At 37.6% G+C, this 25,129-nt stretch overlaps 2 protein-coding genes across 2 annotated transcripts in view; both read right to left on the reverse strand.

Moving 5' to 3' along the window:
• Positions 1 to 13,459, reverse strand: part of PAK2 (p21 (RAC1) activated kinase 2) — a 93,352-nt gene extending 79,893 nt beyond the window's left edge. Inside the window, exon 1 of the mRNA XM_030329472.1 lies at positions 13,233 to 13,459. The gene's annotated coding sequence lies outside the window, so the exon portion shown is untranslated. The remainder of the gene's footprint in view (positions 1 to 13,232) is intronic.
• Positions 13,460 to 18,483: 5,024 nt separating this feature from the next.
• Positions 18,484 to 25,129, reverse strand: part of PIGX (phosphatidylinositol glycan anchor biosynthesis class X) — a 33,055-nt gene continuing 26,409 nt past the window's right edge. The window contains exons 6-7 of the mRNA XM_032594585.1: positions 22,961 to 23,061; positions 18,484 to 19,611 (exon numbers count right to left, since the gene is read on the reverse strand). Of these exons, the coding sequence (XP_032450476.1) occupies positions 19,468 to 19,611; positions 22,961 to 23,061 (245 nt within the window). The 3' untranslated portion in view covers positions 18,484 to 19,467. The remainder of the gene's footprint in view (positions 19,612 to 22,960; positions 23,062 to 25,129) is intronic.

The raw sequence follows: 25,129 nt of genomic DNA on the forward strand, positions 1-25,129 counted from the left end.
CAGAAAATTGGCAATGAGCACCAACTCCATTTAAATAAAACTTAAAGAATTTGTGTTAACATTCAATGTAATTACCAAGAGAAAAGTCTTGAAAGATAAGTTAAAAACGTGAAATGGGTAAAAAATATACTAACTATATGAAGTTCCAAGCTCACCATAGAGTGAAAACACAGATAAAGTGAAAGTGGATTAAGAGTTGAGAAGCTAAAAAAAAAAAAAAAAAAAAAAGTTGAGAAGCTAGTCTAATATAGAAGGAGTCAAAGTATAATTTTCTTTTTCAGACTGAAAAAGCAGATAGGTTTATTTTTTTAACCTAGATTTACACTTGAATTCATATAAACTATAAAATAGTGGACTTAAAAACAGGATGTATAAATTCCAAATATCTGAGATAAAAGCAACCCAAATATAATTTACAATGCAAAAGACAGAAAATATCAACAGACAACTGGATAAACAAAATATGGTATACAGCTGGCCCTTGAACAACACAGGTTTGAACTGTGCACTATATGCCAGTTTTTTGATACAGTATAGTACAATAGATATGTTTTCCTTATGATTTCCTTTGTAACATTTTCTTTTATCTTCCTTTATAAGAATATAGATATATAATACATTTAATGTGTAAATTATGTGTTAATCATTGTTTATGTTATTTGTAAGGCTTCCAGTTAACAGTAGGGTATTATTAGTGGTTAAGGCTTCTGGTCAACAGTAGGGCATTAGTGGTTAAATTTTGGGAGAGTCAAAAGTGAGATGCAAACTGTGTATGGGGGGTTGACACCTCTAATCCCCGTATTGTTCGAGGTTCAAGTATATATATACAATGGAGTATTAGCCTTAAAACAGAATGAAGTACCAATCCATGCTATACATGGCATGTGAAATAAGCCAGACACAAAAGGACAAATATTGTATGATTCCACTTACATGAATCATCTAGAATAGGCAAAATCATAAAAGACATAAAGTAGATCACAGATAGGTTACTAAGGATTGCGGGTAGGGAGGAATGGGGAGTTAGTGTTTAATGAGTATAAGAGATTCAGTTGGGGAAGATGAGATGAATGGTGATGATGGGTGTACAAAATGTACATGTACTTAATGTCAAAGATTTATATAAAGTGGTCAAGATGGTAATTTTATCTTATGTGTATTTTACAACAATTAAAGCAGCAATTAATCATTAAAAACAAAAGCATTAAAAATAAAATAATAGAAACACACCCAACATAATTCATTATGACAATAAACTAACTTTAAGCATTTACCTTGAATTAAAACAAAAACAAACCACATGTAATTTAAAAGAGACACAGCTAGGGGTGCCTGGTTGGCTCAGTTGGTGAAGCATCCAACTTTTGATCTCAGGGTCATTGAGTTCGAGCCTACTTTAAAGGAAAAAAGAAAAAGAAAAAAAAAGGAGACACAACTAAAACAAAATGGCATGGAATGAGAAAGCTGGGTAATTTATTGAACAAAGAAATTTAGGACAGACAGGAATTAAAGTAAAATACAAGACTCAGAAAGCAGGGTGATTATTTTTGATTAAGTGTAATCTATAATGAAGATCTTTAGCAGTAGAGAACTTACACATGCATCAAATAATACTGCATCAAAATACATGATAAAAATCATTAGAGTTGAGAGAATGAGAAGCCAAGCCACAGACTGGAGAAAAATACCTGCAAAAGAAACATCTGATATATAAAGGACAGTTAATGAATACATACAAAGAACTCTTAAAACTCAACAATATAAAAATTAACAATCCAATTTAAAATGAGCCTAAGATCTGAAGAGGTACTTTACCAAAAATGATACAGAGATGGAAAAGCAGCATGTAAAAAGATGCTCAGGGCACCTGGATGGCTCAGTCGGTTAAGCATCTAAATTTTTTTTGTGGGAGAGAGAGAAAATGCAAGTAGGGGAGGGGTGGAAGTGGGCCCACACTAACAACAGAGAACCCAATGTAGGGCTTGAACTCACAAACCATGAGATCATGACCTGGGCCGAAGTCGGATGCTCAACTGACTGAACCACCCAGGTGCCCCAAAGCATCCAACTCTTGATTTTGGCTCAGGTCATGACCTCACGGTTTCATGAGTTTGAGCCCCAGGTCAGACTCTGCTCTGACAGCTTGAAGCCTGGTTAGGAGTCTCCCTTTTTCCCTCTCTCTCTGCCCCTCTCCCAACTCACGTTCTGTCTCTCAAAATAAATAAACTTAAAAAAAAAAAAAACAAACAGATGCTCAACATCAATCATTAGAGTAGTGCAAATCAAAACAATGAGATACCACATACACCTATTAAAATAGCTAAAGTCTAAAACACTACCAACATCAAATACTCATGAGGATGTTGGGCAACAGGAACTCTCACCTACTGTTGGTTGAAAAGCAACATGGTATAGACACTTTGAAAAACAATTTAAAGGCTCCTTACAAAAATAAATATACTCTTACCATACAATCCAGCAATTGTGCTCCCTGGTATTTACTCAAATCAGCTGAAAACTTCTATCCATACAAAAACCAAATACAGGAGCACCTGGATGGCTCAGTTGGTTCAGCGACCAACTCTTGGTTTCAACTCAGTTTGGGTTCAAGCTCAGTGTCAAGTTCTGCATTGACAGCACAGAGCCTGCTTGGGATTCTTCCTCCCTCCTGTCCCTCCCCTGCTTATGCTCTGTCTCTCTCAAAATAAGTAAATAAATACACACAGATGTTTATAGCAACTCTATAAATGACAAATGTGAAAGCGACTGAGATATCCTTCAGCAGGTAAATGAATAAACAAACTGTAGTACATCCAATGGAATAATATTCCGTGCTAAAAATGAATGAGCTATTAAGCCATGAAAAGATATGAAGGAAACTTAAATGCATATTCCAAGTTAAAAAGGTTACGTACTATATGATTCCAATTATAGGATATTCTGGAAAAGGCAACATTATGGAGACTGTAGAAGCACCAGTGGTTGCCAGGAATTAGGGAGAAGGGAGGGATAAATAGGTGGAACACAGGCGATTTTTAGGGTTGGGAAACTGTTCTGTTTTTCTGATGGATACATGTCATTATCCACCATTTGTCCACACCCATTGAATGTACAATATCAAGAGTGAACTCTGATGTAAACTATGGACTTTGTTTGATGTGTCCATGTTGGTTCATTAATTATAACAAATATACCACACATGGCAAGATGTTGACTGTCGGGGAAGGAGTGCTGGCAGTACAGGGGAGCTTAGGGTATATGGCAACTCTGTATTCTTTACTCAATTTTGCCACGAACCTAAAATTGATATATAAAGTCTATTAACTTAAATATTAAAAATCATTAGAAATGAAAGAAACCGACAACCAACCAACATGTACTTACTGCAAGCTCATGTGTTCTAAGTAGAATAGCAAAGTAACAGAGAAACAAGAAAAAGAAAGAAACCAAATAACTTCAGATGAAAGTGCTATAAAGAAAGACAAAAAGGCCTGGCTGGCTCAGTCGGTAGAGTATGTGAATCTTAATCTCGGGGTCCTGAGCTCAAGCCCCACATTGGGCATGGAGCCTACTGTTAAAACAAAACAAAACAAAACAAGACACAGAAGGGTAAGAAGACAGATACCAAGTGGGCTAGGTGGGGACTATTTTAGTAGACTGATCAGGTAAGGCCCCTTCAAAACAGTAATGTATGAAGGGAAGATTCAGGCAGAAGAAACAAAAATGTAAAAGTCCCAACGTGAAAATAAGGCTCTTAAAAACAATGCTACCCTGTCAGTCTTTGACATATTAAGATTTAAAAATTAATGAAAACTAAATTTTATAATTAATAAGAACTATTAAGAAGGAATAATAAACCAAATAAGAGAATTTAAATAAAGTTTTACATATATACTCTGAAAACAGAAAGTGGTTTTTTTTGTTAAAGCTTATTTACTTTGAAAGAGAGAGAGTGCCAGGGAGCAGGGGAGGGGCAGAGCGAGGGAGAAAGAATCCCAAACATGCTCCACACTGTCAGCGCAAAGCCTGATATGGGCTCAAACTCACAAACTGTGAGACCAACTGAGCCACTTAGGTACCCCAAACAGAAAATGTTTTTAAGTTTCACAGAACATTCACCAAATTGGATTATCCTTTAAATCATACACACATGCACAAAACTCTCAGTAAATCAAAAAAACATTTTTTTTAATTTTAAAGTAGGCCTCACATCCAGCAGAGAGTCCAACATGGGGCTTGAACTCATGACCCTGAGATCAAGACCTGAGCTAAGATCAAGAGTTAGACACTTAACCGACTGAGCCACCCAGGTGCCCCAGTAAATCTTAAAAAATAATTTAAAAGACTATAAAAACAGAGTGAATAGAACTGTCCTAAATATCACTTGAGTCAAAGAGGAAATCAAACTAGAGCTACTATTTGGAAAGTAATGAATATAAGAACATGATTCATGTAAATTTTAGAGTGCAGCCAAAGCAGTCCTCAAAAGCAAATTAAGAGCATCAATGCTTTCATTATTTAAAAAAAAAAAAAAAAGAGGAACTAAGAACTTGAGTAGAAAAAGCTCAAAAAAAAAAAAAAAAAAAGAAGAAGAAGAAGAAGAAAATCAAAATAAGGAGAAAAGTAGAAATCAGGAAATCAGAAAACCAAAAGAATTCACCTCAAAGTTGGTTATTAAAAACAACTAAGCAGACAAACATCAAATCAAGAATCATGGAAAGAAATCAAATCAAGAAAAATAACAAAATCACGAATAAAAAGGTAGAAATACCAGATTTTAATTATAACATATTACATACATCCATATAATGACAAATTTGAAAATCTTAAAAATATAAAATGGGAAAATACAAATTATCAAAACTGACTCATGAAAAAGAAAGGATTCCTCAAGATTCTACAGAAGTAACTATGTAAGTTACCATTTGGCCTGTATACTATTAAACTAAATTTCTGAGATTCTTTTCTACTCTTTCAATAAATTCTGCACATTTGACTAATATGAATGGGGTTTTGGTTCCTCATAACATGTCCCTTTGGATACCTTTGGCTATTAGCAAATTTATGATATGTACACTTATTTGTAGTTAAAAGAAGGAAAACCTTATCAACACCTAAAAAGTGTCATAAAAACATCTGCTAAAATTCAGAAGCCATTCCTATTGTTGTAAGGTAGGAACAGAATAAAATAACACTATTTCTCTAAAACCAACAGTTGCCACCATCCTTAATTGTAAAAATACCAGAGACGTTGTCAGAATGACAATTATTACCTCTCTTCTTTAAAAATTTTTTAAACATTTTTTTAAGTTTATTTATTTGAGAGAGGGAGAGGGAGAGAGCACCAGCAATGGAGGGGCAGAAAGAGAAAGAGGAAATAAGTTACACATTCAGCAATAGGAAAAGAACAAATACAGCACAGCTGTGCAATGGAATGTTAGGCAAACATTAAAAAACGATCTTTTTTTTTTTTTTAAATGTTTATTCATCTTTGAGAGACAGAGCATGAGCGGGGAAGGGGCAGAGAGGGAGATACAGAACCCGAAGGAGGCTCCAGGCTCTGAGCTGTCAGCACAGAGCCCGACGCCAGGCTCCAACTCACGAACTGCGAAATCATGACCTGAGCTGAAGTCCGACGCTCAACCGACTGAGCCACCCTGGCGCCCCACATTAAAAAATGATCTTAAGAACAAAGGGAAATGTTCAAGATTTAGCAATATAACAAATTATAAAAACCAGGATTCCAATTTTATAAAAGTAACTGTTCTCACACATATATATGTACGTGTATACGTGTGTATATATACATATACATATAACTTTTCTCACACATATATGGGTACGTGTATACATGTGTGTATATATATGTATGTGTGTATATGTATGTATATATTTGTGTGTGTATGTATACATACATATATAGTGGCAGGAAGCATAACAAAATATCAACAGTATTTTGATATCCATACATAATGGAATAAGGCGTTAAAAAAAGCAACTTTATTCTTTTCAAGTATTTAATCAGGAAGGTGAAAAAAGTTCAGTAAGAATTTACAATTTACAATAGAGATACTTTATCAAACATTTAGTTCTATTTCCACTATTATATGTGCCAATGTAACTTTTCCTTCTTTAATAATTTACTCTTTAGAGCACCTGATATTTTCTTTAAATGCTTTACCCACCTTTTGCTGCTCATATTTTTATTATATAATAATTTTGTTTTGTTCACAAGCCTATAAATTAAGAACAGAAATTAAAAATTTCAAAGCTGAGAATACACCTTAAAATCACCTTGTCCTAATGAAATAAAAGGCCAAAATGAAACCTTCTAGCTTTCCAGAACGTATTAAACATTCACATGAAAAAACATTACCAATAGCTTGATCAGAAAGATGTGAGGAAGAACTCAGTAGTGCAAGCTAAAAGTGCCCTGCATGCATATGTACATGTAGCACTTAAAAAAATTTTTTTGGGGGGCGCCTGGGTGGCTCAGTCGGTTAGGCGTCCAACTTCGGCTCAGGTCATCATCTCACGGCTCGTGAGTTCAAGGCCCGCCTCGGGCTCTGTGCTGACAGCTCGGAGCCTGGAGCCTGCTTTAGATTCTGTGTCTCCCTCTCTCTCTGCCCCTCCCCCTCTTGTACTCTGTCTCTCTCTGTCTCTCAAAGATGAATAAATGTAAAAAAAAAAAAAAAAAAAGAATTTTTAAGTTTATTTATTTTTGAGAGAGAGTGTGCGCACAAGCAGGGGAGGGGCAAAGAGAAGAAGAGACAGAATCCCATGAGGATGGGGGGCGTGAACTCATGAACTGTGAAATCATGACCTGAACTGAGATCAGGAGTCAGATGCTTAACTGACTGCGTCACCCAGGGGCTCCAGTACATGTATTACTTTTAACCAACACTAGTGAGTTCTTCCTTACACCTCCCTCTTTGATTAGTTTCAACTGGCAAAAATTGAGAAATAACTCTCATTTCTAGATGAATAACTCAGGCTTTCCCCACACTGCAAATAAAGATTATGGATTAACATGTTAAGAAAATATATAAGAACAATAAGAATACCTAAACCAGAGTGGAGCTCAAGAAAAACTGCCAAAGAGAGCTACACCACAGGTGGAAATTTGAAGGATGAGAATGAAATCAGTAGAGGACAAAAGATGGGGATAAAAGGGCTTTTTGGTTGTTTGTTTGTTTGCTTTTCAGATGTGATGCTTACAATAAAACCATTACAATATTACACCCTGAATCTCTATAATCCATTTTCACAGCAACCTAAAACTCCTAAAATTTTTTCTCTGCCCGTATTTCACTTCAATAGCCAAGCTATTTTACATTGTTAAAACTCTTCCTTATCCCTATTGTGCACAGACACTAATTCCAGAAGGAGAGTACAACAATTATTATTTTTTTTAAAGTTTTATATATTTAAGTAAACTCTACACGTAACATGGGGCTCAAACTCATGACCCCAAGATCAAGAGTTGCATGCTCCTCCAATTGAGGCAGCCAGGCACCCCAATACAACAATTATTAAGAAGAACGTTTTTGATAAACATGCAATGGGAAAGTGCTTAAACAGAAAGATTATTATCTATTATGTATGAAAAGCTTCGACAATTCAATAAAGAAGTATAGATTGAGGGGCGCCTGGGTGGCGCAGTCGGTTGAGCGTCCGACTTCAGCCAGGTCACGATCTCGCGGTCCCTGAGTTCGAGCCCCGCGTCAGGCTCTGGGCTGATGGCTCGGAGCCTGGAGCCTGTTTCAGATTCTGTGTCTCCCTCTCTCTCTGCCCCTCCCCCGTTCATGCTCTGTCTCTCTCTGTCCCAAAAATAAATAAAAACGTTGAAAAAAAAATTTTTTTTAAATAAAAAAAAAAAGAAGTATAGATTGATATAGCCTTTTAGGATGGCAATTTGGCATCAATCGAAACTTAAAATGCACACTTAAAAATCTTATTTAAGGAAATATTTGTGTATACACACATGTGCACAAAGATATAGTAAGTTCACTAAGGCTCCAGTTTTACTTGCTCAAAATTGAGAATACAGACTGTCCCTGACTTCTCATGGTTCAACTTACAGTTTTTTGACTTTACGATGGTATGAAAGTGAAGTTTCTACATTCAGTAGGAACCATATTTTGAATTTTGCTCTTTTCCTGGGCTGGCAATATGCAGTACCACACTGTCTTATGACACTGGGCAGTAGCTGCAAGCAGCAGCTCCCAGTCAGCCACGTGATCAAGAGGATAAACAACTGAAACACTTAAAACCATTCTATTTTTCACTTTCAGTATACTATTCAATAAAGTGCATAAGATATTCAACACCTTAATATAAAACAGGCATTGTGTTAGAGGGGTCTGCCCAACTGTAGGCTAACCTAAGTGTTCTGAGCTCATTTAAGGTAGGCTAGACTGAGCTATAATGCTTTGGCGTACAATGTTTTCAACTTTCAGTGGGTTTATTGAGACAAAACCCCATTGTAAGTTGATGAAGATCTGCACAGCAGTCTTCTCTTACCCACGGTTTCTCTTTCCACAGTTTCAGTTGCCAGCAGTCTAACCGCAGTCCTGGATCCTACTACCGAGGTTTGGTCAGAAGGTCAGTAATAGCCTATCACTACATCACAGTGTCTACCTACACCATTCACCTCACTTCATCTCATCATATAGGCATTTTATCATCACATCATCACAAGAAATGTTAGTAGAGTCCAATGAGATATTTTGAGATACACCACATTCACATAACTTTTATTATAGCATATTGTAATAACTGTTCTACTGTATTATCAGTTATTGTTGTTAATCTCTTACTGTGCCTGAATGATAAGCTAACTTTACCACAGATACGTATACATGGGAAAAAACATAGTATATATAAGGTTCAGCCTATCCCTGGTTTCGGGAATCCACTGGAGGTCTTGGTACGTATCCTCCATGGATAAGGGAGGACCACTGTAACATAAATTACCATGAATAAAGTGCAACCATACAATAGACTACACCATGACTGTTAAAAAGATGAAGTACAGCTATGTGTATTGGGATGGAAAAGATTATATAATGACCAGATCTTTTATTTTAAAAAAATTGGGGGGCGCCTGGGTGGCGCAGTCGGTTAAGCGTCCGACTTCAGCCAGGTCACGATCTTTCGGTCTGTGAGTTCGAGCCCCGCGTCGGGCTCTGGGCTGATGGCTCGGAGCCTGGAGCCTGTTTCCGATTCTGTGTCTCCCTCTCTCTCTGCCCCTCCCCCGTTCATGCTCTGTCTCTGTCTGTCCCAAAAATAAATAAAAACGTTGAAAAAAAAAATTAAAAAAAAAAATTGGTTAAACCCACAAACATAATGCTTATTCCTAACTTCATAAAGAAAACAAAATTGTTAGCAGGGGTACCTGTAGGGAATGGGACTAGAAAGTGAGGAAAGAGTAATGTTCATTTTTTTTTTATTGTAAATAATTGAGTTGTTTTTGAGAGACAGAAAGAGAGAGAGAAGGAGGGAGGGAGGGAGGGAGGGAGGGAGGGAATGCGAGCGGGGGAGGGGCAGAGAGGGAGACACTGAATCTGAAGCAGGCTCTAGGCACTGCTCAAACTCATGGTCCTCGAGATCATGACCTGAGCCAAAGTCAGACACTCAACCAACTGAGCCACCCAGGCGCCCAGAGTTGCTGGAACCTTTTATAAAAAGCAAAAACCGCTTCTGGAATTTAAAAATAAGGGAAAAAGCACTAGTCTGTTATGATGGTTATTTGAGGCTAAAGTGATTTTTGTCCTGTTTCTTAACAATCTTCACTACTCTCCAAATTTTCTATGAGAAATATGCATACTTTTTAAAATCTGAAAAGCATGTACTTAGAAAACCTATTTATATCTGTGGCAAAACTTTTCCCAAAAAATAATTTTAACAGTCATGGTTTCAGAAACTTGGTCCTGAGATTCCAACCTCTTCCAGAAAGCATTCTTAAACTTAAGTTTGGGAGCTTGTTACAGAAGAAATTAAATGTAAAGCCTATTTTAGAATGGAATATTAACTAACCTCTATAAAGAACTTAAGTACTACATTCACAAAGTACTTTACCTGCATTATCTCATTTACTTTAAATAGCCCCATGAAATTTGTATTATATGATTATTACTATCAATCCCCATTTTACAGATGAAGAAAACCAAATCTTGAAAAGAGAACATGTGGGGCGCCTGGGTGGCGCAGTCGGTTAAGCGTCCGACTTCAGCCAGGTCACGATCTCGTGGTCCGGGAGTTCGAGCCCCGCGTCGGGCTCTGGGCTGATGGCTCAGAGCCTGGAGCCTGTTTCCGATTCTGTGTCTCCCTCTCTCTCTGCCCCTCCCCCGTTCATGCTCTGTCTCTCTCTGTCCCAAAAATAAATAAAAATTAAAAAAAAAAAAAAGAAAAGAGAACATGTGTTACCCAGAGTCAACTAGAAGAGCCAAGATTCAAACCCAGGTCTCCAGCATCTAACCGTCTGAGATACATGAAATGGTAAGTGCTAATGTACCTTAGAGATAATAATAGGCTAGTACTCTGAAATCCTGCAGGAATGTTCGGAATGACTATTCTTAAATAGGTTAGTGATCCTAAAATGAAGAAGCAGTGAAAATTCTGATCACAGAAGAAAACAATCAGTACTTCATCAAAGCCAAGGGGGCTATTTTTTCTTCTTTCAGTTTCTACCAAGGTACCAGAAGGATACAAGGGACAACCGAGGTTTGTCAGCAACTTAACCAGCCCTCTGACTGGCCTGGAATTAGCTAACTGGGAGGGCTTTTGAAAACAAACATCAGAATCCCAAAGGCTTAAAGCCTTCAACAAGGTCCAGTTTCAAGTTTTAATCAAAAGAAACATACTTGAATATTAGAATTATCAATATTGACAGAATAAACATAAGGATTTAAAAGTACCTACTATTTTAGTCTATATGAACAAGTTCTCTTTAAAAAAAAAAAAATAACTGAAAGTTTATCCTTAGTTACCTGAACAAGTTCTAAGTTTTTTTCTTTAAAAAAGTATAATAAAAAAGAAATATATACCACTGTTAATCACGTCTACTTGGAAACCTGCCTATAAAGATCAGAGAACCATAGGAACCCCAATTCATTTGTTTAGTAGATACACCTCAAGTACAAACTTACCATTACTTTACAATTTTAGGTTTGCAAGGTTAGTAATGAACGTCACAAAGTCGAGAAGAGTAACTCTCCTTTTGAATAATGGTAAACCAGGAATCAAGGCCCTAAGGGAAGAGGAATAAGGAACTCTTCCTTGGTAAAAATTATCTGCTTATAGGGGCACCTGGGTGGCTGAATCAATTGAGCGTTGGACTTTGGCTCAGGTCACGATCTCACAGATCTCACAGTTCGTGAGTTTGAGCCCCATAGCAGGCTCTGTGCTGACCGCTCAAAACCTGGAGCCTGCTTCTGATTCTGTGTCTCCCTCTCTCTCTGCCCACCCACCCCTCAAAATAAATAAATACTAAAAAAAAAAAAACAACAACTATCTGCTTATAGAAACTGGCAGAAAAGCTGACATTATACACCAAATTATACACTCTATCATTTTTATACCTGCAACAAGACCTCTCAATTAAGTTAAGGACAACTGACATCAAATGATGACAGTATTAAGGCTCAGTACTAACACTTAGGTAAAAATGCAGTATTTAATGAAAACAAAATTCGCTGAATTTACATCAACCACTTTCAACAAAACCTGGAAGTAGGCTTAATACCTACATATATTACAGTTCAAAAACATTTTAAGGTTCATTTTTCCTAATGTACATCAGTGTTCTTGTATAATTAATAGCTAGAAAGATTTAAAAGCCAAGGACGAAAGAATTGCCTTAAATCAATACCCTTAATAGGAGAACATGAACAAAGCTTTCCACTTATAAGTGTGTATATAATATGTGTATGCGTGTGTATATTCATATACACACATAAAAAACATTTAGAAGTTAGTATGAGTGTGTTTTACAAATGCCACAGAGTTTCTGGCAGAGTTGACAAGTTGTAACCTGCTTTAAAAATTACTGTTCACTGCCTTCAACCCAATCTAATTTTATTTAATGTTATTTTTTTGGATAACTCTACAAAACTAAAACCCCCCCAAGCAAATTCTTGTACATTTCAATATCCTGCCTACTTATAAGAGCGGAAGAGTCTAACAGAGCAGGGGAAAAAACGTGACGTGCACAACCTTGATCCAAAACACAGTTCGTCGGAGTCTAATTTTAGGCCTAACCATTTTGATTGTCTTTTACAGAGGTTAAAAAGAAAAAAACAACTATAGATCACTTTTAAAGGAGAAATGAAATAACTATCAATGGAAGTTGTACATGATTTATCAAAGAGGAAACAAATCACGCTCACAACTGCCTAGAGTATTCCAATTAAAATGAAGATACAAGGAGGATACAGCCCCACACCAACCGACAACAGAAATTACTTTTCATACTTTAATTCTGGGATGACTTTAAAGAAATACTCAAAAGGCTGGGTCCACCGAGGATGTTGCAGCAATGTCGTATGTGTCTTGATTTAAAGAAAGCCAAACATGGTGAAAAGCCAACCTTCACCTAAATTACCTAAAGAAGCAAATATTCACCTCCTGGCTGAAGATCAAACAAGAATCACGAGAAGACCCAAAAGTTCGGTTGTTAGGTGAGGCCCTCAAACTCTCGGAAAACTATGTTTCTACCAATAGAAATATGGAAGAGATTTCACATTGTAGTTTAGAAAAGAGTAAAGGGACTAGAGACCATATATGCCTAAGCAATGAAACTATGATGACCACAGAGGTAGCAAGGAGGAGCTGGGACTCAGGAAAAATCATCGAGGACTAAAACCTGAGTCGTTAGGTCGAACACTAAAGTAAACTGAGAACAGGAGGAAGCTGAAAGGCTAGGGAAGGGAGACCGAGAGTGGGCAGAGCCTGTGGCGCGACACGGCCCTGGGCAGGGTTGGGTCCAGGAAGAGTCAGACTTCGCCAGCCCAGCAAGCTTCCCATTTCGGGCTGAAGCCGAAGAAAACAGCCCTAGGGAGCAGACAATGAGCCACCGCCCCGGGAGCCACGGCTCCAGGCACGCAGGTGGCGGCTACCCCGGCGCTGCTCCGAGCAGGTAGGCTGCCGCGGGCCGCTGGCGCCGGCCAGGCCGCGGAGAAAGAAGGAGGAAGAGAGCGACGGCCCGCGTCCCGGCCCGCCTGCACACTTACCCCAGGCGAGGGAAGGTCCCCGCCCCAGCGAGGCGCCTCGGTCCGAGCTCCCGGCGGGCTCTGGAACCGCCCCGGGCAAGCGCAAGGCGCAGGGCAGGCAGGGAGGGAGGGGGAAGCGGGGCGGGAAGACGAGCCGCGCTGGAGCGCAGCCGCTGCTACCGCAAGGCCGAGCGGCAGCCGAGCCCCGCGGGCGCCGGGAGGGGAGGGTAGGGAGCCTTCGGCAATGGCGACGGCCCGGGCCAGAGGGGAAGCGGAACAACCGCCGCCGCTGCGCGTGGCACAACCCTGGGGGAGGGCGACGGCGGGGAGCCTGGGGGAAGGGGGAGGGAGGGGCGGCGGGGAGCTGGGTAGGGGGGGCGGGGGCCGAAATCAGCCCCCTCGCCGGCCCAAGCACCGAGCTCCACGGGGTGGAGACGGCACCACCTCCCGCTGGGCGGGCTCGCCCGGGGCTGCTGGGAGTCGTAGTTTGGAGACGTGCAGTCGGCTTGTCTCGCCTTTCTCTTTCTTTTTTTGGGGACGGGGTTTAGGGAATGTTCTTTAAACTGAGAAGAGAGCCAGTTCCTCGTTTAACTTAGCATGGTCTCCAGTCAGGTCTGTGCCAACCAAAGATGCTTGACTGACACTGCTGTTACATAAACCTGCTCCAGAACATTTGTTTCTGGGAACTCATCCATTACCCATTTGCATTTTACTTACAAACTCTTACTATGTCTTGCTGCTAAAATAAGTCCCATCTCCTTGAAATCAAGGCCTTCATGTTCTATCCACAGTGGAGTTCATCAGTGTATTCAGTAACTCTACAAACATTTGAGCATCTAAAATGTATCAGACATTTAGTTATCAGGGATACAAGGGTGAACATGAGTCACTTTGCCTTTGTGCAGCTTACAAATATGCAAGCACAATTATTAAACTAGTGATATCTGGTATGAGGAGACAACTGGGGAGATTACTTTGGATCCGGTGGCCAGAGAAAGCATCTTTAAGGAGGGGGCATTTAAGCTGAGAACAGGAGAGAGCCATGAGAAGCCCCTAGGAGAAAGCATTATAGGCAGGAGGAAGAAAAGGACTTGCTATGGTCAGTTATGAAGACCTGTGTAGCTTGAGCTTAGAGCAAGAAGAGTAATGTACTGTGATAAAACAGTGAGTGGACAAATTCAGGTCAGAAGAAGCTTGATGCCATGCTAAAGAGTTTGGATTTATTCCAAGAAGCTACTAAAGAGTTTTAAGCAGGGAAGTGATTTTATCTGGCTTACATTTTCAGATCACTAGACTGCTATGCGGCGAATGGAGTATATAGATGCAAGAATAGAAGGAAATAAACTAGAAAGGCTGTAATCATGACTGATACTAAGGAGAAAGCAGAACTGGAAAAAGGTAGCTAGACTGTGTTTATCTATACATGTAGAATACAAACTGATATAGAGAGAAAGGAATCAAAGACCAATATGGCACACTATTATTAGATAACCTGAAAAACAGTCCCATTATTAGACACACCGAAATGCTGGATAAAATAGAACATCCTTTCGAAGGCATAACTAAGCTTTCAAGAAAGGAGGAGGAATACCTCTGACAGTCTTCCAAACCCCACACTCAACCCAAAGAGACAACAAAAAACCTGAGTAGTAAGCAGGACAGTGAAGCTATGGTTGTGTTGAGGGTATATACTTATCTCAGAAAATGGTTTTTTGTTTGTTTGTTTCTGGGTTTTTTTTGTTTTTTGTTTGTTTGTTTTGTTTTTTTTACTGGCTGGACAGAAGAGCAAAGACAAGGCCTTGGGCTGTACAAAGAGCTGGGACATTGATCCTGCATAAGACTGGGAAACTCAAAGGGCTATGCCCTCCAAGAATAGACTGAGGATAAAAAATATCCCCTGCACCAGCCCTGGGAGACAAGCAGACATTAGTATGTTTGTCTGGACTTGGTATGGAGGGGGAAACAATTTCTCTTTAGAATTCATAATCAGAAACTTTCCCTCACATGTGTTTGAAAGTTCAAACTGACATTACCTATACTGTCCAGGAAACTTCAGGACAAGAAAGTAGTCCCAGGCTGGTAGTGCTTGGAGGCCTGGAAGAAACAAATACAAATCCTCACCACACAGGTTCACTCTTAACCCAGGACTCAAAGGATTCCCAAAGATAAACAGGATTTCAAAAGCTAAATATGAGCACCCAAAATATAACTACAATATACCTGAGAAAATAAGGCACCATAAATGAATCAGCAGAAACTGTGAACAAAATAATGAAGTCTGAACTTTAGAGAGTCGAATTATTGGTTACAGAATAGAAAATGAGTTTATTAAACTGATTAAACAAAATAATACAGGAGCAAGAAACAAGATACTATTTATTTAATGTTTATTTTTCAGAGAGAGCATGCAAGACGGGAGGGGAACAGAGGATTCAATGTGGGCTCTACACTGACAGCAGCAAGCCCGATGCTGAGCTTGAACTCACGGACCATGAGATCATGATCTGAGCTGAAGTCAGACACTCAAATGACTGAGCTACTCAGGTGCCCCGAAACAAGATAGTATTTTTTAAAAAGTGACCAGGAAATTTTGAGAAGTAACCAAGTAGAACTTCTAAAAATAAAGAATTTAATAATTAAAATCAAAGCCAATGTTTCGGTTAAATAGCAGATTTATATTGAAGAGAGAATTACTAAACTGGACCATAGATCTAAAGAAATTATGGAGAATAGCCCAGAGACAAGGGAAATATGAAAGAAAGATCAAGAGACATGGGGATGGATTGTGAAGGTCTATCATATGCTTAGCAAGAACTCTGAGAGAAGACAAAAGAGGCAGTATATAATGAGATAATGGCCAAGAATTTTCCTGAACTGAATAAAGACAAGATCCTTCAGATTCAGGAAGCAAAGTGAAGCCCAACCAGGGTAAAGAAAAGACATCTTTTCAAACATGTCAATATGAAACTGCAGAATACCAAAAATAAAGCAACTAGAAAGAAAAGACCTACCCTACAAAGAAATAACTATTAAACTTCTGAAGATTTCTCAACTGCAACAATGTGTACCAGTTAACAATGGAAAAATATTTACCAAGATTACCAAAATATTACACCAAGATAAAATAACCAACCTTAGAAGTGTATGTGTAGCAAAATTATTGGTCATATGAGGGTAAAATACAGATATCATCAAACAAAAATGTTGCTGGTATTGTAACAGCATTGTATTGCGACAATGGTACCTATACTTGTGAGCATAGCATGAAATATAGACTTGTCGAATAGCTGTGTTGTATACCTGAAACTAACTGTAACATTGTGTGTGAACTATACTTCAATTTAAAAAAAAAAAAAGATGTTGTCAACAACAGGGACCTACTAAAGGAACTCATTAAAAAGATACACTTCAGGAGGAAACGGATTCTAGAAGTAAGGTCTAAGATGCAAATCAGATAGATAGCTAAACCTACTCATCCTATCACTGGTTAGGATGATCCTGAAGAGCATACTTAATCCACATTATTTCATTCTCTCAACTCTACATTCAACAACCTGCCAAACGAATATTTTGTAAGTTTGGAGGATAATGCAGATAGGTGTTGGTCACCTCACTCTAATTTATCTTACCAATAAGCACTAATTATGAAAATATAGGTGAGTAGCTTGAAATAGAATATCTTACTAGAATAGTCCTTAAACTCATTATATTCTGAAATCATTAAGAGCTGCCATAGATCTTTCCAGTTCCCAAGTCATATATTATACCATCTTCCCTGAGATCTAGCTAAATAATGTAAATTCTTGGTAGAGTGGCTTAGATACACATACACACACACACACACACACACACACACACACACACTCAAATAATCTCTGCCCCATCACCACCCTTAGTTGAGGTAACCCACGTCTCTGTTATGTTCATCCAAAAGAACATATTACTTTAAGAAAACTAAACCATAAAAGTGGAGCAGATACTGGAACAGAATGACCAATAGGACAGTACCTATTTTCTTAGCTTAAACAAAAAAGACCATACACTGAATTACAAAACTGATTACAAAAGTAAAGTGCTTAGGGGCTCCTGGGTGGCTCTGATGGTTAAGCTTCTGACTCTTGATTTCAGCTCAGGTTATGATCTTGCAGGTCGTGAGACTGAGCCCCCTGTTGGACTCTGCACTGACAGCACACAGCCTGCTTGCAATTCTCTCCCTCCCTCTCTCTGCTCCTCTTACACTCTCACTCACTCTCTCAAAAATAAAAACAAACAAACAAATAAATAAAATAAAGTGCCTAGGGGTACCTAGCTGGCTCAGTAGACAGAGCATGTGACTCTCGACCTCAGTTCAAGCCCCACCTTGGGAATAGAGCTTAATTTAAAAAAATTTTTTTAATTACAAAAAATAAAGTGCTTATTCATTTTTTAAGCATCCAAAGAAGATAATATAAAGAGTTCAAAACCAGAAATGTTCCACTGTATCAAAAGTAATGTCATTAGCAACCACTTATTAGGCAGGAAGAGTCATATGAAAGTACTCTTCACTTACTTTCACATTTTTATTACACTTCTGAATACCTGTATAAATACGTAAGTGGCTGAATCATGTTCCAAACCACCATCTCAAATATTAACTTGAAAACTTGTTTAAATACTGATGAAACTTGGTGCTAATACGCAAAAGAAAATAAAGATATATGTACACTCTGCCCTCTACTCCACATGTACTCTTAAGAGGTACCATGTTCCCCTCTCCATATTTCAAAATGTTGTCTGTTGATGTTACTGAATTTTGACTGACATATAATTTTACTTCAATGCCACTATATAAATCCCAGTATGAAAGAATTGCTTGTAAAAAGCATGGAGTTCAGGGGCGCCTGGGTGGCGCAGTCGGTTAAGCGTCCAACTTCAGCCAGGTCACCATCTCGCGGTCCGTGAGTTCGAGCCCCGCGTCGGGCTCTGGGCTGATGGCTCGGAGCCTGGAGCCTGCTTCCGATTCTGTGTCTCCCTCTCTCTCTGCCCCTCCCCCGTTCATGCTCTGTCTCTCTCTGTCCCAAAAATAAATAAACGTTGAAAAAAAAATTAAAAAAAAAAAAAAAAAAAGCATGGAGTTCTTTCTTATAAGAAAACATTAAACAAGTATAAAATTAGACTGGGTTGAAATTTTATCGATCTCTAATATTTCTGTTTTATGGCACTTGGTTGCTTTTTTCAATATTTAAGTTCTTAAACACACCTTTAAAAAGAACTATTTTGACTAGTCAAGTCATACATGTCAAAATACAAAAGATTTATTCCTATAAAAACACCAGAATGTTTTAGGAAATTAAGCAGTGATATATATAAATGTTTATCATTCCATTACTCTATATAAAACAAACATTGCCAACATACCCTGGTTTATTGGCTTCTGTTTCGGAATATGCTTGTCCTAAATGCACTGCCCTAAATAAACAGAAGAACATGCTTGCCTTTTTATTTTTTAACTAGCTTATGGCACTTACTTTATTTTCTACTTTTTTCCCAAGAAAAAGTACATCAAAAGCTTTTGTTTAAAAAAATCACTGAAGATGCAAAAAATTTTTTGTACATGTACAACTTAATAAAATATACTCTTTAAAATGACAATCTGAATAGTCTTCTTGACAAATTCAGTACTAAATGTTAGTACGTAGTTTCATTAAGCCCTTTGTAAATTCATATACTCAGAAGAGTATAATAAATATAAAAGAAGTGTGGAAATGCTTTAAGGAATAATCAATTTTGATATTAATAATTTCTTAGCTCTCCTACTTTATTTTCTTTAAACTCTGGATAAGTAACTTTAATATTCTCATAAAATGACGTTTAAATAAACTGATTCATCCAAAATATTTTATTCTTATTTATAATGATTTCTCAATTTTTAGCTGAAATTTAAATGTTTCTATTCACAATGAGAATAATTTATCTCTAATACATAAAGTACCCATTTTTGTAAAAGAAATGAAGATAAAATCACTTCTCACAAAATAATATTAATTTAACGAAACTAAGTTTCCTCTATTGGCACTAGCTTGAAGATTATCAAAGGTCTATACAACAGAGCACTAAATTTTGGAATTAGTTGAAAATGATCCAAAATTTCCTCTAGTAGACATAATTTTAGTCATAAATGAAGACAAAAATAATGACATAATTCTAGAAGAACACTTCTAGTCACAAGTAAACAGGTCTTATTTAGGTTTATGGAAAGCACTTAACTCGGTAAAACTTATAGGGAGAAATGGCCATATTTGAAAACAGCCACAAGGATCAAAGTAGAACACAGGATGGTAATGAGCAGAGTCACAGAACATACTAAAGAGGTATGTATAGTCAGTCCCACTGGAACCTGTAGAGTCACATTCTTATATACCTATAGAGAAAGAGAGAGAGAGGAAGAAAGAGAGAAAGTTAGAGATATTTAAAATGCACACCTTAAGGTGAAACCACAATTTCTTTAATTTTTTAATTTAATTTGTTTCTTTTAAATATCTTCCAGCCAGTGCTACACTACATGTAACATTACTATTTGAGTGATTCTTTTGGATTCAACATTTTATTTAATATAACAGAATCAGACTCAATCCCCACAATAATCCTTAAATTCTCCTTAGTTTTGACTTTTTCTGCTTTCTGCAGATGCTATCTCCCATCATCACCTCTGTAATCAATATAAACATTTACTTCCTCTTACTATGTTTCCTATTAGAATACGGAATTCTCTCACAGTTAAAGCCCTAAAGAAAAAACATTAAAACAATAAAGCTAAGTATCCATTTACTCCTGTTTTGTTGTTTCTTCCTCCAAAATAGCTTTTAAAAGTCTGTTATTCACAAATTACACAATTGAATGGGTCTTTTATTGGTACAACATCAAATCTGTTGTCCTACTAACCCGTAATACAAAAGTTCTATGTTCAACTTAGTTTCTATTTTCTATTTGGTTTTGAAGATAAAGAGGTTCAATTAGAAACTCTAGTAAATTTTATAGGTTAAAATAGTTTTTAAAAATATTAAAATTTAGGTAACTTGGGAATACTTTTATTTTTTATTTCTTTTTATAAATATCTGGATTATAATTTCACATAAAAAAAAAGTTACCAGCATAATCTGTAACAAAGCCACCCTACCAAAAAAATGGTGTCTTAAACCAACAACCCTTAGTGTATAGATCACCACTGTAGTAATGGTCACCTATTTTTCTGGTATATATAAACAAGCAATACTAACACACACACACGCACACACACACACACACAAATTCAAAGGGCTTAATTATGACCTCTTATTTCAAGTTACATGGTCTAAAAGAACTGAATTCAAAATGTTTTAATAAGGTAATTACTTATTTTGTAGCAATGCACACTACCAATATTTTTTTTGAAGTTTGAACTGCATTTTATTTATTTTTTTAAATTTACATCCAAATTAGTTAGCATATAGTGCAACAATGATTTCAGGAGTAGATTCCTTAATGCCCCTTACCCATTTAACCCATCCCCCCTCCCACAACCCCTCCAGTAATCCTCTGTTTGTTCTCCATATTTATGAGTCTCTTATGTTTTGTCCCCCTCCCTGTTTTTATATTATTTTTGTTACCCTTCCCTTATGTTCATCTGTTCTGTCTCTTAAACTCTTCACATGAGTGAAGTCATAGGATTTTTGTCTTTCTCTGACTAATTTCACTTAGCATAATACCCTCCAGTTCCATCCACGTAGTTGTAAATGGCAAGATTTCATTCTTTTTGATTGCCAAGTATATATATACCTCCATTGTATATATATACCACATCTTCTTTATCCATTCATCCATCAATGGACATTTGGGCTCTTTCCATACTTTGGCTATTGTTGATAGTGCTGCTATAAATTATTGGGGTGCATGTGTCCCTTCGAAACAGCACACCTGAATCCCTTGGATAAATGCCTAGTAGTGCAATTGCTGGGTCGTAGGGTAGTTCTGTTTTTAGTTTTTTGAGGAACCTCCATAGTGTTTTCCAGAGTGGCTGCACCAGCTTGCATTCCCAACACACTACCAATATTTTAATTTTTTTAATGTTTATTTTATTTTTGAGAGAGAGAAAGGCAGAGCATGAGCAAGCGAGGGGCAGAGAGGGAGGGAGACAGAGGATCCAAAGCAAGCTACAGACTCTGAGCTGTCAACACAGAGCCCGATGCGGACTCGAACTTATGAACTGTGAGATTATGACCTGAGCCGAAGCCGGCGCTCAACTGACTGAGCCACCCAGGTGCCCCTTAAATTAATAAATCATAAATAAACACTGATTATACTCTTAATTCACATTTAAAAAATCAAATGTAATGCTCCAGATATATTTTAGAGTTTGAAAAAAAATTTGGGTTCCATATGGTAATGGAAATCTACTCAAAAGCAACTCTACATTGCAAAAGATATTGGCACAGTCATACATCTTACCAACTGTCAGTTCTAAGAGAGTTCTCCACAACAAAATAGCAGTGCTTTGCAGTAAGCCTGCACTCTAAGTAGTTATTTTCTCAGCTAGCTGGTAGACAGACTTCAAAGCACAACTCCAAGGAAAATACTTCAAATTTAAATATCCACAATTGAACACATGAACAAATCTGCTTTATGTTTTTCTGACTCACAGGCTACCTAATATTTTAAATTTACTTTACTTCGGTTGCAAATCCATTTGACTCCTTGTAAAAGTAAATTGTGAAAACGATGGCACAGATTGTGCTACTCAACCAAAAGCAGCAGGCCTTAAAGAGAAGAGACAAAGAGAAACACAGTTATTACAACCATCAGTTAAAATGCAGCCCATAAAAGAGGAAGGAAAGGACAGAAAAAAAAAAAGAGAAAGAAAAGAGATGGATTATATAAAACTACTCACTCCGAAAAGAGGAAAGAAGTAGACCATGTTAACTAAAGGTAAATAGAAAACTGTACACTCCTTAGACAAAGCCAAAGTTAATGAAGTATGAATACTTAACCTAATTTATTAGCTGAAAACAAGTTGGGAGGTCAAAACTATAAAAATGGCCAGCAATGGCCTAGATTTAGATATACAAATTGCAATACAATGATCTAAAACTTTATCACAGTTGAAATACTACTTTGAGTCTTATTTTCCTTTTTTCACTTGTTCTGTGCAATATAGTAAAATTAACTCATTTTGTTGTTTAAAAATTAATAAATCTTATAATTTTGGGTCTCTCTCCGTCTCTCTCAAAATAAACATTAAAAAAGGGGGGCAACTGGGTGGCTCAGTCAGTTAAGCATCCAACTCCTGATTTGGCTCAGGTCATGACCTCACGGTTCATGAGTTCGAGCCCCACATTGGGCTCTGTGCTGACAGAGCACAGAGCCTGCTTAGGATTCTGTCTCTCTCTCTCTCTCTCTCTCTCTGCCCTTCCCCCACTTGATCTCTCTCTCTCTCTCTCCCCCCTCCTCCCCCCTTTCTCTCCAAATAAAAAACATTAAAAAAAAAGCATACTAGTTATACTTAAACTCTGGACCAATGAGGCATGGAACTAACGTTAATATCTGGCCCCCAAATTAAATGATTCTGGCTCTAATGAGGAACCACTGTTGCCACTAGTAGCAAAGAAACATTGAGAACAACCAAACACAGCTTTCTATGGTAGAATATAGAATGCTAATCCTTTAAATGTGGCAGAAACATTATGAGTTTTAAATGAGGCAGCATGATCTAAAAACAATATAAACTATTAACTCACTGGTTTATATTTCATATTGTTCCATTGGCAGATATCCTTACTCTTCAAAGCACAAGGAGCGGCCACTTCTGACTGAGCCCAGCATTTCAAAATTGGAAACTCTGAGAAGAAATGGTAGAACATTATATCAGAAAACCTGCATCTGGACTAGATAGAGGTGAGGCCAGTCTTTCATGTTGAGATATCAGTATTCAAACTTTTAATACACAATGTACATGACCTGAATCCATCTATCACATGCTGTTTTATTTTAGCAGCCTGCTCTACATGGATGCTAAGGAATTACAAAATTACTAAGACTGTGCAGAAGTTAAGCATGACTTCTTAACAAATCCCATTACAGTAGGTACCACATTTTAAAAATTTAATGTAGGGGCACCTGGGTGGCTCAGTTGGTTGAGCGTTCAACTCTTGATTTGGCTCTGGTCATGATCCCAGGGTCATGGGATCGAAGCCCACAACGGGCTCTGTGCTGAGCATGGAACCTGCTTGGAATTCTCTCTTTCTCCCTCTGCCCCTCTCCTCCATTCAATCTAAAATAAAATTTATAAATAAATAAATATTAAAAATTTTTTTGAAGTATAACATATATTCAGAAAAATGAATAGATCCTAAGCATATAACCAAAAAAATTTCCATTGAGTAAACAAGCCCATATAAAAGAGCATTCAGACTAAAAACAAACAAACAAACAAAAACAATGAACAATACTAGAATCCTAGATGCTCTCTCAAGAGAGGGCACTTTTTCGGGGCACCTGGGTGGCTCAGTTGGTTGAGCGTCTGACTTCAGCTCAGGTCATGATCTCACAGTTCATGAGTTTGAGCCCCACATCGGGCTCTCTGCTGTCAGCATGCAGCCCACTTTGGATCCTCTGTCCATGCTCTCTCTGCCTCTTCCCCATACATGTGCTGTTGCCCACTCTCATACTCTCTCTCAAAAATAAATAAATATTTTTTAAAAAGGGCACTTTTTCAAACTTTAGAGTAATTAAAAGAAAGCAAGCTAGGCTGGATGAACAAATTTAGCAGAATTGAACACTTTATTATTTTTTCATCATGAAAAATATGATGGCAGCAGAGTAGGATTAAAAACTTTCAATCTCCCAGTCTTTAGTGCTACTAATTTGTGAATATTCCAATCAACCCAATTTGGAGACACGAAGAGCCAAAATCTGAAGGAGCTTCTTAAAGTCTTGATTCTAGGGAAGACTGCAAATGGGGAAAAGCATAGTTTTAATTTACACAAATCACACATAAAACAGAAAGAACTGGTGAGCCTGCGTGGTTCAGTCGGTGAGCAGCTGACTTCAACTCAGCTCATGATCTCATGGTTCATGAGTTTGAGCCCCGCACTGGGCTCTATGCTAACAGCTCAGAGCGTGGAGCCTGCTTTGGATTCTGTGTCTCCCTCTCTCTCTGCCCCTCTCCTGGTTGTGCTCTGTCTCTCAAAAATAAAATAAACTTAAAAAAAATTTTTTAACGTAAAACAGAAAGAAAAATTATTCCCCAAACCAAAAAGTCATGGCCAACATTTATAACAAAACTAGGTGATAAAGTATCCCCACCAAATACACAAATCCATGCAAGTGGATACAAAACACCAATAGCTGCAAGTCCTGCAAATCAGCATGAAGAAACAGAAAGCAGCAAAGGGACAGAGGATCAATGGCTGAAAAAAGAAATACACTAGACATTATTGCCTAAATCATACAAGAACACACCACCACCTATAGTCTTGTCAAAACAATCAAAGCTGAATCTGATCACACATCTGGAGCCAGTGGCCAACTTCCAGGAAATAGAGGCTAGATGAACAGCATGAGTGTAATGTGTAATCACCAAAACCCCAACTATGAGAAATCCAGGTTTCTCTACAGGTGAATTTTTATTTATTTTAACTTTTATTTTTATTTATTATTTATTTATTTGTTTGTTTGTTTGTTTATATTTATTGTTTAAGTAGGCTCCATGCCCAACATGGGACTTGAACTCACAACGTTGAGACCAGGAGTCTCATGCTCTACTGACTGGGCCAGCCAGGTGCTCCTCAAAAGGGGAATTTTCAAAAAAAGAAAGGGAAAGAGGAGGAATCTGTAAATTAAGAGATTTAACGGTAATACATTTATTTAAATGGAAAGATGAAGCTTTATTCTCTAAGAATGCCCAC

Source organism: Lynx canadensis, chromosome C2 (genome assembly GCF_007474595.2).
Source record: "Lynx canadensis isolate LIC74 chromosome C2, mLynCan4.pri.v2, whole genome shotgun sequence".
Classification (NCBI taxonomy): domain Eukaryota; kingdom Metazoa; phylum Chordata; class Mammalia; order Carnivora; family Felidae; genus Lynx; species Lynx canadensis.